At 41.7% G+C, this 15,000-nt stretch overlaps 1 protein-coding gene across 1 annotated transcript in view; it reads left to right on the top strand.

Moving 5' to 3' along the window:
- The window catches only part of grid1a (glutamate receptor, ionotropic, delta 1a), a 662,543-nt gene that overhangs the window by 438,234 nt on the left and 209,309 nt on the right, over nt 1-15,000 (top strand). Inside the window, exon 4 of the mRNA XM_061911628.1 lies at nt 6,755-6,960. Within this exon, the coding sequence (XP_061767612.1) occupies nt 6,755-6,960 (206 nt within the window). The remainder of the gene's footprint in view (nt 1-6,754; nt 6,961-15,000) is intronic.

Below are 15,000 nucleotides of genomic sequence, written 5' to 3'. Positions count from 1 at the left end.
GGCACCCACCTGTTTCCTGCTCACCTGTGGAATGTTCCAAATAAGTGTTTGATGAGCATTCCTCAACTTTCTCAGTATTTATTGCCACTGTTCCCAACTTCTTTGTCACATGTTCCTGGCATCAAATTCCAAAGTTAATGATTATTGGCACAAAAAAAAATGTTTATCAGTTTGAACATCAAATATGTTGTCTTTGTAGCATATTCAACTGAATATGGGTTGAAAAGGATTTGCAAATCATTGTATTCTGTTTATATTTACATCTAACACAATTTCCCAACCCTTATGGAAACGGGGTTTGTACTAGAGTCTGTGAACATTGCTCCAAAGTCAGGATTTTTTTCTGTTGATTTACAAAAGTAAACACTGACAGATGCAAAGGCATCAATTAATGATAAAACAAGATGGCAGCTAAAGAAGGACTTACCTTTTCGTCCCTGAAAAAACCCGAACAGGTGATGTTACCACTTCTGGTGCTGACCTATGTGACGGTACTAATACTATAGTGGCCATTAACTGTTGACTTCTACAGCTGGGTTGCCCAAAGTCAATCAATAAATCAATCAATTCAAGTCTATTTATTTAGTCCTAAATCACCAGTGTCTCAAAGGGCTACACAAGCCACAATGAAGTGCAGGAAAGGGGCCATCTGATCAATATCTGGTCAACATATGAAATAACAAGTTTGTGTAAAAATTGGAAGCGCTCTCCCTCTGGTCAACACATGAAATAACAAGTGTGTGTAAACACTTGAGGTGCTCCCCTTCTGGTCAACACATGAAATAACAAGTGTGTGTAAAAAGTGGAAGCGCTCCCCCTCCGAAGTGCAGGAAAGGGGCCATCTGATCAATATCTGGTCAACAAATGAAATAACAAGTTTGTGTAAAAATTGGAAGCGCTCTCCCTCTGGTCAACACATGAAATAACAAGTGTGTGTAAAAATTGCAATGCGCCCCCTCTGTTCAACATATAAAATAACAAGTGTGTGTAAACACTTGAGGTGCTCCCCTTCTGGTCAACACATCAAATAACAAGTGTGTGTAAAAAGTGGAAGCGCTCCCCCTCCGAAGTGCAGGAAAGGGGCCATCTGATCAATATCTGGTCAACATATGAAATAACAAGTTTGTGTAAAAATTGGAAGCGCTCTCCCTCTGGTCAACACATGAAATAACAAGTGTGTGTAAAAATTGCAATGCGCCCCCTCTGTTCAACATATAAAATAACAAGTGTGTGTAAACACTTGAGGTGCTCCCCTTCTGGTCAACACTTGAAATAACAAGTGTGTGTAAAAATTGGAAGCGCTCCCCCTCCGGTCAACATATGAAATAACAAGTGTGTGTACAAATTGCAATGCGCCCCCTCTGTTCAACATATGAAATAATAAGTGTGTGTAAAACTTGGAAGCGCTCCCCCTCCGGTCAACAAATGAAATAACAAGTGTGTGTAAAAATTGGAAGCGCTCCCCCTCCGGTCAACATATGAAATAAATGTGTGGATGAAATTGTAAATGCGCCCCATTATGCCAAAGTTATTTAAAAAAATAATAATAAAATATGTATATCGAGACATACTGTAATAACTTGAAGTAAATAATGCCATGATCTGTGGTCTGGATCTCGTTTTGTTTAGTTATGTTCTGTTAGTTTTGGACTCCATTAGTTTCTGTTTTTGTGCACCCTTGTTTGTTTTAGTTTCCATGACGACTCATTAGTTTCACCTGCCTCGTGTTCGGATCACGCACCTGCTTTAATCGGAGACTATTATTTAAGCCTGTTTTGCCAGGCAGTCGTCCTGGCGACTACCCTGTTTTTGATCTGTTCATGCCATAGTTACACGCTCTTTTCATGCCATGGTTTCACGCTTGTGACCTGCGATTGTTTGCTTGCCAAGTAAGTTTTTGTTTGTTCATGCCGCAGTTTGGTTTCTTGTTTGTTTTTTTCTACGCCATAGCTTATGCTAGTAATTTACTTTTTACTCCAAGTGCGATACGCCTTGTTTTCCGTTTTTTTGTACCTTTTTGAGAGAATATATTAAATATGTTCCTACCTTCACGCCTGGTCCAGAGTAGTCCGTTTGCATCCCGGGAGAACTAAACCCGCAACAAGCTGCGACCCCCTGGACATGACAGAATGTCCTCAGTACGACTAACTGATAAAAAAGGCTTAAATTAAAGCTGCAAGCAGTGATGGACGGGACCGACTTTTGCTGGTGTTTCCTGCCTTTACCCATTCAACATATCTTTACCTGCACATTATCTACCTTCCCTGCATCCAGGGGTCACACTGGTGCTTCTTTCTTTCACCCATACATGCTGGTGCTTCCTTCCATCACCCAGACAACATATCTTTACCTGCCCATTACCTACCTTCTCTGTATCCTGGAGTCAAACTGGTGCCTCCTTCTTTCACCCAGTCAACATATCTTTAGCCGCACGGTACCTACCTTCTCTGCATTGTGTGGTCACGCTGATTTTAAGTGGCCATCTTGAGACGGCAGCAGCATCAGCGCAGTAGTTCTTTGAAGGCTCGTAAAATCAAAACCGGAGCAGTTCGCAAAACTCTTTGCGCAACTTTTAATCAAAAGGGTTCAATCTCTTTCCTGTGCGAGTTTGAAGTCGACACAAGAAACGCGCTCAGAGGAGATAATGTTGGAAAAAAGGTGACAGGTTTTTTACAAAACCTTTGTTTTGAAAGGGTAATTGCCAACTTCCTATTGATTTTTGCTGAAGAATGTTAATTAAGGAAATATAGGTCTAAGTGAGACCTACATAGAGGTTTTTGTTTCATTTCTCTACGACATTCCTACCGGAAGTTACAAGCAGTTTTGTCTGTTTTCTTACCAAGAGCAGTTTTGTCAGTGTTTTATTCCTAGGGATTGCTAGAGCGCAATTTTTAGTTTTGGGGTTTGGATTTTTTAATAGATGGCAATTTTCGCCAGTCCTGATGTGCGTGTAAAATTGGGTGAGTTTTAAAGCATGTTAAGGGGGTCAAATTACAGCTCAAAGAGGCGGCGGAATAATAATAATAATAATAATAATAATAATAAAACCTTAGAAATACAATACGGTCCTCTGTCCCAAAGGGACATTCGGTCCCTAATAATAGTCTCTAATTAAAGCAGGTGTGTGATCTGAACACATGAGGCAGGTGAAACTGAGTCGTCATGGAAACTAAAACAAACAAGGGTGCACAAAAACAGGAACTGATGGAGTCCATAAGTAAAGGAACATAACTAAACAAAACAAGATCTAGACCACAGATTATGACAGCAGCACATGTAAAAGCCAGTTAAAACATCTCATTGCGCTAAAATTGAACGTGTGGGAAGAAAAACATGGCCGGCCTTGGTAGGATGTTGATATTGTGTACTCTTCCACGTCATGGCCGCCTGCAGTTTGACCTGCCGCTTACCTGAGGGAACAGAAAGAGGGTTGTGAATGACTCTTGCCGTCTTAGTGTGAGTTGCATGGACCACCCAGGAAGGACATCTGGTTGAGCAGGTTTGACACCTTTATTTTTTTGAATAAAAACGCTTCTTTGTCGATCAGGTCGCTTTTCAGCTCCTTCTCCGTTCCGGTCGGCTTTTCAGCTGCCGTTGCCGTCGTCCTCGTCTGGGGCTCATTCTCGGATCGTTCTTGTTTCTTCCGGCACCTCTTCTCTCTTGATCTTTCCTCCTTCTCCCCTATACTTTGAGGAGATTGTGAGCCGGGGTGTGAGCCACGCACCTCATCTCGATCGCTGCGGCGTCGCTCCCGGCACGCTCCGCCTCTTCATTCCGCCGCATTCTCCGCCTCCTGGCCACCATCCTGAGCAGGGCCAAAGCGTTTCCTGCCCCCGCCGTCGGCCCGTCGGCTCCGCCTCTCCACAAGGATGTTGTCGTGTTTTATTATTTTTTTGGGCCATACTTGGGATCAAAGCCAACATTTTTCCGCGCCGGCGTGGTTCATTACGCTTCATTTGCATACTCTTTGCTTTAAAGCGGCATCTCCCGACACGTGCGAGGGGGTGGGAATTACATTTCGCCTGGCAGGGATTTATCCGCCTGACCTTTGCAATTATGAGCAGGCTTTTCTCCGTCTTATTGATCGGCCTCTCACAATGAGAATAAATGACATTTAACGAGTAAAAGTTGAAGGCTAATGAAGCCTGGTGGTGGGGAGGAGGGCACCATACGCCGCACGGTAAATGTGATCCCGCATGAATACACAAATGTCCTTTTAGAGCAATCCGTCCTGTCAGCCACTCAGACTAATCATAATGTTGATGTTAATAATCTATATCTGCTCTGCACTTTTACTGCAGAAAACACTTTTCTTATTTGTACTAAAGCCAAAAGCAGTGAAGTTGTCACTTTGTGTAAATGCTAAATAAAAAGAGAATACAACAAATCCTTCTCAACTTATATTCAATTGAATAGACTGCAAAGACAAGATATTTCACGCTCACACTGAGAAACTTTGGTATTTTTTTGCAAATTTTAGCTAATTTGGAATTTGACGCCTGCGACATGTTTCGAGAAAGCTGGCACCAGTGGCAAAAAAGACTGAGAACGTTGAGTAATGCTCGGCAAAGACTTGTATGGAACATCCCACAGGTGAACAGGTTAATTGGGAACAAGTGGGTGCCATGATTTGGTAAAAAAGCATATAAAAGTCGTTCACAAACAAAGACGGGGCGAGGGTCGGCACTTTGTCAACAAATCCCTGAGCAAATTGTTTAATTTATTGCAAGGAATTTAGGGATTTCACCATCTACGCTCCGTAATATCATCAAAAGGTTCAGAGAATCTGGAGAAATCACTGCACATTGAATGCCCGTGACTTTCGAACCCTCAGGCTGTACTGCACCAAAATGCGACATCAATGTGTAAAGGATATCACTACATGGGCTCAGGTACACTCCATAAAACCACTGTTAGTAACTACAGTTGGTTGCTACATCTGTAAGCGCAAGTTAACACTCTACTATGCAAAGCCGCAGCCATTTATCAACAACACCCAGAAACAGTTGGCTGGCCCAAGCTCATCTAAGGGATCCCAAACTAGACTCCTATGGGTGGTGGGGGTCAGTCTGGGGCCAGGAAAAAAAAATAATAATAATGATTGTAATAATTGTGTTGGCCACTAGATATCCTTTCAAGAGAATGATACAGGGTGACAGAACAGGATCACCAATGGGTCGCCACTAGGGAGGGGGAAAATCCTAGACTAGGCTCCTATGGGTGGTGCGGCTCAGTCTGGGGCCAGGAAAAAAAACAAATAATAATGATTGTAATAATTGTGTTGGCCACTAGATATCCTTTCAAGAGAATGATACAGGGTGACAGAACAGGATCACCGATGTTTCGCCACTAGGGAGGGGGAAAATCCCAGACTAGGCTCCTATGGGTGGTGGGGCTCAGTCTGGGGCCAGGAAAAAAAACAAATAATAATGATTGTAATAATTGTGTTGGCCACTAGATATCCTTTCAAGAGAATGATACAGGGTGACAGAACAGGATCACCGATGGGTCGCCACTAGGGAGGTGGAAAATCCCAGACTAGGCTCCTATAGGTGGTGGGGCTCAGTCTGGGGCCAGGAAAAAAACAAATAATAATGATTGTAATAATTCTGTTGGCCACTAGATATCCTTTCAAGAGAATGATACAGGGTGACAGAATAGGATCACCGATGGGTCGCCACTAGGGAGGTGGAAAATCCCAGACTAGGCTCCTATAGGTGGTGGGGCTCAGTCTGGGGCCAGGAAAAAAACAAATAATAATGATTGTAATAATTGTGTTGGCCACTAGATATCCTTTCAAGAGAATGATACAGGGTGACAGAACAGGATCACCGATGTTTCGCCACTAGGGAGGGGGAAAATCCCAGACTAGGCTCCTATGGGTGGTGGGGCTCAGTCTGGGGCCAGGAAAAAAAACAAATAATAATGATTGTAATAATTGTGTTGGCCACTAGATATCCTTTCAAGAGAATGATACAGGGTGACAGAACAGGATCACCGATGGGTCGCCACTAGGGAGGTGGAAAATCCCAGACTAGGCTCCTATAGGTGGTGGGGCTCAGTCTGGGGCCAGGAAAAAAACAAATAATAATGATTGTAATAATTGTGTTGGCCACTAGATATCCTTTCAAGAGAATGATACAGGGTGACAGAATAGGATCACCGATGGGTCGCCACTAGGGAGGTGGAAAATCCCAGACTAGGCTCCTATAGGTGGTGGGGCTCAGTCTGGGGCCAGGAAAAAAACAAATAATAATGATTGTAATAATTGTGTTGGCCACTAGATATCCTTTCAAGAAAATGATACAGGGGGACAGAATATGATCACTAATGGGTCGCTGCTAGGTGGGGGGATCCCATACTAGGCTCCTATGGGTGATGGGGCTCTGTCTGGGGCCAGGAAAAAAAATAATAATAATGGTTTTAATATTTGTGTTGTCCACTAAATATCCTTTCAAGAGAATGATACAGGGTGACAGAACAGGATCACTGATGGGTCGCTGCTAGGTGGGGGGGGGGGTGGGGGGGGGGTGGGGGGGGGTTTCCCAGACTAGGCTCCTATTGGTTGTGGGGCTCAGTCTGGGGCCAGGAATAAAAAAATAATAATGATTGTAATACTTTTGTTGTCCACTAGATATCCTTTCAAGAGAATGATACAGGCTTACAAAACAGGAAGACTAAAGAGTCAACATTGGGGGGGGGGCAGGAAAAAAAAACAAATAATAATGATTGTAATAATTGTTTTGTCCACTAGATATCCGTGGTCTGCAGAGCTTCATGGACCAGGCTTCCCGCCTGGGCCTGGACGTGTCCCTGCAGCGGGTGGACCGCAACGTCAGCCGGGTCTTCACCGACCTTTTCAACACCCTGAAGACCGAGGAGCTCAACCGCTACCGGGACACGCTGCGGCGGGCCGTGCTGCTCATGAGCCCCCGGGGAGCACAGGTGTTCATCCACCAGGTAGGACACCTCCTTCTACTTTTTACACCGAAATGCGTCCATTCTCCCTTTTCTGTCTACACACCGTGTCTGCTTGTAAGTACTCTGTGTGCGCGCGCTGCCGAACATGCTCCTCTGCTCGTAAAACCAGCAATGTCACCACGTGCCCGTTAAAATAAAAAATAAAAAACGGTACTTTTCAAACAGAGTATAGTAGTTTTTGATTTATCACTACTGCGATACTACACTAGTACAGGTATACCGTACAAGTCTAGTTAGCAGTAAAACACAGAGAGGTTGCAGACATGTGCTGCCTTCACAGCTGACTTCCTCTGCAGTGTCAGGGACCATAAAGCGGCATGCAATGTGTGTATGGTCATCTCTCACAACGCAGATTATTGTTTTGGAGCGCTGTGGAAATATGGGCAAGTACTGGATGTGCTTGATGCAGACTGCGGCAGGAAATAATAGGACTGCCCCCCATTGGTTGTATCGTTTTCTCTCCAACAAAGCCTTTTCTGGGCAAAATGTCCCTCCAAAGTCAAACTGATTGTCATCCCGTGTTTTTTCTTTTTTGTTTGACTTTTATTGTGTTTTTTTTTGTGTGTTTTTTTTATGACGCCAGCACATAAGGGTGCCAGTGATACCGAGAAGAAAGAGTGTAACGATAACCATAGAACCAAAAATATCAACAAAACACCAAAGATGGCGTCAGAAGTCCGTCCTTTATTGCTGTTAATTGCGTGCTAGTGGCAAATACATTTCTACAAAGTAGGAATAATGAATAAAACATTGAATATTTGTCAGGGCCGGAGCATAAAACATATTTAAGGTACAGTTTTTAACATTCTGAGAGTCTTAGAGACATGAAGTAATACCCTTTATACTGGTTTTGATCCAATATGGTAATGTTGGCTTAGGATCACCTCGTGTGTGTGACAACCATTGGGAAATTAACTTTAACTTTAAGTCAGAACTCAAATGTTGGCGTTGAGATAGACAGGTAGTCTTTTCTCAAGTATATGGTTATCACTTTTGCATTCCGAAGTCGTTTCCTACGAGAAGTGGTCCAATCCACCTGCGAATGGCAAAGTAAGGGGTTATCATCTTATTATGTGCTCAAACTGAAATACCACTGTTTAATTGAACCCAAGGGTTTGCTTTCTCCAAGGTGAATGTAAACGTTCACCACATGTAGACTTTTGACAAGAACAAGAAAGTTTGAACGTACTACACCTATATTGGCTCACCCGCACTGGCTTCCTGTGACTTTAAGGTTTTAATGTATGCATATATATATATCCCCGTTTCCATATAAGTTGGGAAACTGTGTTAGATGTAAATATAAACGGAATACAATGATTTGCAAATCCTTTTCAACCCATATTCAATTGAATGCACTACAAAGACAAGATATTTGATGTTCAAACTCATAAAGTTTTTTTTTTTTTTTGCAAATAATAATTAACTTAGAATTCCATAGCTGCAACACGTGCCAAACTAGTTGGGAAAGGGCATGTTCACCACTGTGTTACATCACCTTTTATTTTAACAACACTCAATAAACGTTTGGGAACTGAGGAAAAAATTGTTGAAGCTTATATATATATATATATATATATATATATATATATATATATATATATATATGAAATGTATATGCATATATATACATATATGCATATTTGTATGCATATATATTTGTATGTATATATATATGTTGAGATTCGCTTTTTGGATCCTCCACAAATTATTGTTTATTGTTCCATTTTTATTTTCACTCTCCGTCTGATCCTATTATTTCCTGTTTAAGTCGGTCACCATGGCTGCTTATTAGTTTCACCTGTTTTTCTCACGGCCCTGCACACCTGTCCTCACTAATCACCTGCCTTATATAAACCTGCATCTTTTGTTGTTCAGTCCGGGATCCAAATTTGTTCTTACACAACGGTACGTCTGCTTTGCACTTTTGCTTCCATGCAATTTCTGTATCATTTTCGCGAGTTCTCACGCTGCGCAATTTTATTCAATTCCTAGCTCTCATGCTAAGTGTTCTGTTTTTCCCCCTTTGTGTGCCTATGTGCCAGTTTAGTTTACTATTTGTTTATCCTAGCTTTCATGCTGGCGTCTTTTGTTCGCCTTTTCTTAGCTCCAGTATTTTTGTTCTCCAGCATCTTTTGTTAAATAAATTATTAGTTCATACCTTTTGCTGTGTCCAATTTTCGACGCATCCTCGAGGGAATCGAACCCGGCATCACTATGCCAAACAGGCGTAACAATATATAAATATATATATATGTGTATATTAACCATTGTTTACAATGAACAATCTGCATCATATAAAGTCAATGTATTTGTTTTGGACAGGCACCCTTTAGTAGCAAAGGCTTGAAAAACACAAAAAATGTGATAAAAAATAGGACTTTCTTATAGCTGGATGCTTTTCGGGAGGTGAGAGTGAAGAGCGTATGAAAGCTGACAAAACTACTTGAGTAAAGTGTGTTAAAAGGATCGCAGAAGAGAGTCCAATAGTCAAGGTCGTCTCAGCCGTAATTAATTCTGGAGATGAGATTTCCAGCGAGGTGTCATCCTGCCCTCCAGACACTAGAAGCCTCCACCTGAGCAGCGTCTCAGGTATGGCTCTCTGACAACAGCCAAACAGGTATTAATGAAGCTCAGGTGGATTATCAAAGCGTGGCAATAATTCACACAAACTGAGAGGCGGCGCAGGGACTTGGTCGCCTCCCTCAGATGAATGATCAAGCCGGGGCAGGGGGAACAAAGAATGTAAACGGGCAGATTAAACACAACTTTGTGTGTGAAAGGGGGGACAAAAAAACAAAAAGGGAGCGAGTGCCAAAGCCGTGTCGTGCAAGAAAAGCTCAAAGACGGGTCATTAATAAAAAGGCTGATTGATGTCTTTGGAAGGCTTTACTTCCATGGAGATCATTTTTATTACCGCAGGCCAGGATTCATGCAAAGGAACTTCAAAAAACTACAATTCAACCTAAACGCCTCAAAAGAAGCTTGACTCCAGCACCGGCATTAAAGTACAGTAGCGTAGTAGGCCTAAACCGTAGTGTGCTCTTAATCCCGTTTCCATATGAGTTGGGAAATTGTGTTAGATGTAAATATAAACGGAATACAATGATTTGCAAATTATTTTCAACCCATATTCAGTTGAATATGCTACAAAGACAACATATTTGATGTTCAAACTGATAAACATTTTTTTGGGGGCAAATAATCATTAACTTTAGAATTTGATGCCAGCAACACGTGACACAGAAGTTGGGAAAAGTGGCAAAAAATACTGATAAAGTTGAGGAATGCTCATCAAACACTTATTTGAAAAATCTCACAATTATGCAGGCTAATTGGGAACAGGTGGGTGCCATGATTGGGTATAAAAGCAGCTTCCCGAAAATTGCTCAGTCTTTCACAAGAAAGGATGGGGTGAGGTACACCCCTTTGTCCACAACTGCGTGAGCAAATAGTCAAAACAGTTTAAGAATCACGTTTCTCAAAGTGCAATTGCAAGAAATTTAGGGATTTCAACATCTACGCTCCATAAAATCATCAAAAGGTTCAGAGAATCCGGAGAAATCACTCCACGTAATCGGCATGGCCGGAAACCAACATTGAATGACCGTGACCTTCGATCCCTCAGACGGCACTGTATCAAAAACCGACATCAATCTCTAAAGGATATCACCACATGGGCTCAGGAACACTTCAGAAAACCACTCTCAGTAAATACAGTTGGTCACTACATGTGTAAATGCAAGTTAAAGCTCTACTATGCAAAGCGAAAGCCATTTATCAACAACATCCAGAAACGCCGCCGCTTCTCTGGGCCGGATATCATCTAAAATGGACTAATGCAAAGTGGAAAAGGGTTCTGTGGTCTGACGAGTCCACATTTCAAATTGTTTTTGGAAATATTCCACATTGTGTCATCCGGACCAAAGGGGAAGCGAATCGTCCAGACTTTTATCGACACAAAGTTCAAAAGCCAGCATGTGTGATGGTATGGGGGTGCATTAGTGCATTATGGGTAATTTACACATCTGTGAAGGCACCATTAATGCTGAAAGGTACATACAGGTTTTGGAACAACATATGCTGTTATCTAAGCGCTGTCTTTTTCATGGACGCCCCTGCTTATTTCAGCAAGACAAGGCCAAGCCACATTGAGCATGTGTTACAACAGCGTGGCTTTGTAAAAAAGAAGAGTGCGGGTACTTTCCTTGCCCGCCTGCAGTCCAGACCTGTGTGTGTGTGTGTGTGTGTGTGTGTGTGTGTGTGTGTGTGTGTGTGTGTGTGTGTATTTATAAATATATAATATATATGGCCCATTCATTAAAAAAACAAGGTTGTTTTCATCAAGTTTATTTACATTTTTGACCACTGTAACATTACACACAGTTTGAACGGTAACACTGCATTTGAATATAATTAGGGGATTATTTGGCGTACCTCTAGTGGTACACCTAGTGAAATAGTCTGTTCCAAAGTCAAACTGCCACTTCCATAAAAATGATCTTAAAGGAGCAGGCAATGTTTTAGAGCGTTTTCTTATCAAAACATGACGCTAACTCTGTTTTACAGCACGCCTCCTTGAAGAGTAAATCAATCAATCAATCAATCAATCAATCAATCAATCAATGTTTATTTATATAGCCCCAAATCACTAATGTCTCAAAGGACTGCACGAATCATTACGACGACAACATCCTCGGAAGAACCCACAAAAGGGCAAGGAAAACTCACACCCAGTGGGCAGGGAGAATTCACATCCAGTGGGACGCCAGTGACAATGCTGACTATGAGAAACCTTGGAGAGGACCTCAGATGTGGGCAACTCCCCCCCTCTAGGGGACCGAAAGCAATGGATGTCGAGCGGGTCTAACATGATACTGTGAAAGTTCAATCCATAGTGGCTCCAACACAGCCGCGAGAGTTCAGTTCAAGCGGATCCAAGACAGCAGCGAGAGTCCCGTCCACAGGAAACCATCTCAAGCGGAGGCGGATCATCAGCGTAGAGATGTCCCCAACCGATACAGGCGAGCGGTCCATCCTGGGTCCCGACGAGCGGTCCATCCTGGGTCTCGACTCTGGACAGCCAGTACTTCATCCATGGTCATCGGACCGGACCCACTCCACAAGGGAGGGGGGGACATAGGAGAAAGAAAAGAAGCGGCAGATCAACTGGTCCAAAAAGGAGGTCTATTTAAAGGCTAGAGTATACAGATGAGTTTTAAGGTGAGACTTAAATGCTTCTACTGAGGTAGCATCTCGAACTGTTACCGGGAGGGCATTCCAGAGTACTGGAGCCCGAACGGAAAACGCTCTATAGCCCGCAGACTTTTTTTGGGCTCTAGGAATCACTAATAAGCCGGAGTCTTTTGAACGCAGATTTCTTGCCGGGACATATGGTACAATACAATCGGCAAGATAGGCTGGAGCTAGACCGTGTAGTATTTTATACGTAAATAATAATAAAAAGAACCTCCGTCGGTAGGTTGCCTACAGCCACGGATGCTCTTTTTTTTTTTTAGATTCGCGTGAATCGGGAACCCAGTTAACTTTGCAGAGCACCCCCTGGAGGCTTGCAGTTAATTGAAAGTACGCGTTAATTTTAGTACTTTTAATACTTAAAAGGGGTCGAATGATTAAAAAAAAAAAACAACAACGAATGTGCTAACACGTTTATTTTTACTCACGGCAGCTCTCCTCTAACACAACAGGTTAACGATGTATTTGAATTTCATTAGTGTTGGCGGACTCACCGTAAAGTGCATTCGTCCGTGTCAGGGTCAAACTGTCCCCTCCATAAAAGCTTTATTGACTGAGCACAGAGTTTTTGTTTTTTTAATTGCTTTCATTTTGCACGTGTCGGCCCAAACCACCAAGAGGACCAGGCATTTTTTTTGTTTTTTTTCAACTGAAATAATTATTCGGAGTGCATGAGAAACTGGCCTGGTTTACCAGGATCCGAATCCCACGCCTGTGTGATCTACTAAGACTGAAAAAAGGTGCAGATGGCCATTTTCCAATGAAGATTTAGCGCGTACTAAACCATGGAGACACTCATTTACCCCACGTCCTTGTTATCATCCATGTTTGGCTGTGTTTTCAAACATGCAGGAGATATTTATCACTTTTTGTGGGCGTTTTTAGACACAGTCCAAAGTGCATCAACGACAGAACCCGCCTTTTTTTTTTTCAACTTACTGTGCTCGAAATGCAAAATAATGCATATTTCGGGAAGTTTTTTTCCTTGTAGGAGATCTGTGAATAACATATATCATAACAGCATTAATAAAACACCGGCAGACACCTGAACACATCATTAGGTCAGCCCCTTAGGTCACCCAGCATGTAGCAGTACAATTATAAAAGGATGTTGCTTCATAGATATGTCTAATATTTTGGTATATGTCATGATCCATTGCCCGGATAATGTTTTCTTTCGTTAAAGACTCCCTTAGTTCTGTTTCAGCACCCCTAGATTTTTGTTTTCTTGGTTGCCATGGGTGCTGATTATTTTCACCTGCCTCTGATTAGTGCCCGGGAGCAGGTGAGCTTACTATTCCTATTACTATTACTACTATTCCGCCCATAAAATCCGATACATTACCATCTAAAAAGTGTAGACAATGCTCCATTTACATTTGGTAACTTGAATATTAACAAGTATTAGTGATTAGAAGGACAAGTTGGTACACTTCGACAGCCAATTTAGACCCGGAACTGGCAAAATACATATGAAAAGATGCTCAATTCCACCCCCTTTCTACATGAGGATTATTAGTCGTTCTTTATCTAAATGGGAATGTATGAACATCCTCGCAGTCTGCTTCCTAATGACAGCAGACATTGTACAGTAAGTGATGTTTTAATACCATTGTTTATATATAATCAGGGATGAAGTTGCCATGGTTTCCGAGGGGGGACTCGTCGCCATCAGGAGGCACAAAAACCCAGACATGTAACAAATATGCATCAAAAAGTGGAAATAATATCTTTGTGCCGCAACTTGCGGGTTCCGGGTTCGATCCCTGCTTCCTGTATACCAGTCACCTGGGCAAGACACTAGACCCACCTGCTCCCGGTGCCACCCACACTGCTTTAAATGGAACTTAGATAATAGGTTTCAGTAAGTAAAGCACTCTGAGTCTCTAGAGAAAAGTGGTATATAAATATAATTCAATTCATTAATTGAGTACATTGCACAACTCAACAGAAGCAATGTTGTCTAAGTGACTTTCACACCAACAGCTGAGGAGCAACATCTAAACGAACCGACTACTTCCAATCTCCTCCGGGAGGTTGCCTACAGCCACAAATTTGAATGTTAATGTTTTTAGCACAGTCTGATAGCAATGTTTCCTCTATATTTTTTTTGTGTGTGTGAGCAAACGCAAAATCTCCTGGAGAATTCGGTGGAGCGCAGGTGAGTGACATCAGACGTGTAAACTGTGGCCACACCTGCTGCACACCTGTCCCAAACCTGACTTAATAGCAAGGTACATGTTTGATTAATATAATCAAATTATTTTCTAATGAAGATGCTTTGGCCCACTTTCAATGACAAAAACATAAATTATTGTTTTTCCTGAGCTGTGAAAATCATTTTTACCTTGAAAATCAACTTTTACCTTAAAAATCTTTTTTTTCCTTGAAAATTAGCTTTTACCTTGGATGATTTTCAAGGTAAAAGTTGATTTTCATGACAAAAAATGATTTTCAAGGAAAAAAATAATTTTCAAGGTAAAAGTTGATTTTCAAGGAAAAAAAAACGATTTTCATAGGAAAAAATGATTTTCAAGGGAAAAAATGATTTTCGAGGAAAAACATGATTTTCAAGGAAAAAATGATTTTCAAGGTAAGAGTTGATTTTCAAGGAAAAAAAATATTTTTGAGGGGAAAATGATTTTCAAGGAAAAAAAAAGATTTTCAAGGTAAAAGTTGATTTTCAAGGAACAAAATTATTTTCAAGGTAAAAGTTGATTTTCAAGGAAAAAAAAGATTTTCAAGGGAAAAAATGATTTTCAA

Source organism: Nerophis ophidion, linkage group LG09 (genome assembly GCF_033978795.1).
Source record: "Nerophis ophidion isolate RoL-2023_Sa linkage group LG09, RoL_Noph_v1.0, whole genome shotgun sequence".
NCBI lineage: Eukaryota > Metazoa > Chordata > Actinopteri > Syngnathiformes > Syngnathidae > Nerophis > Nerophis ophidion.
The sequence above is the reverse complement of the archived record's forward strand: the minus strand, read 5'-3'. Positions and strand labels throughout refer to the sequence as shown.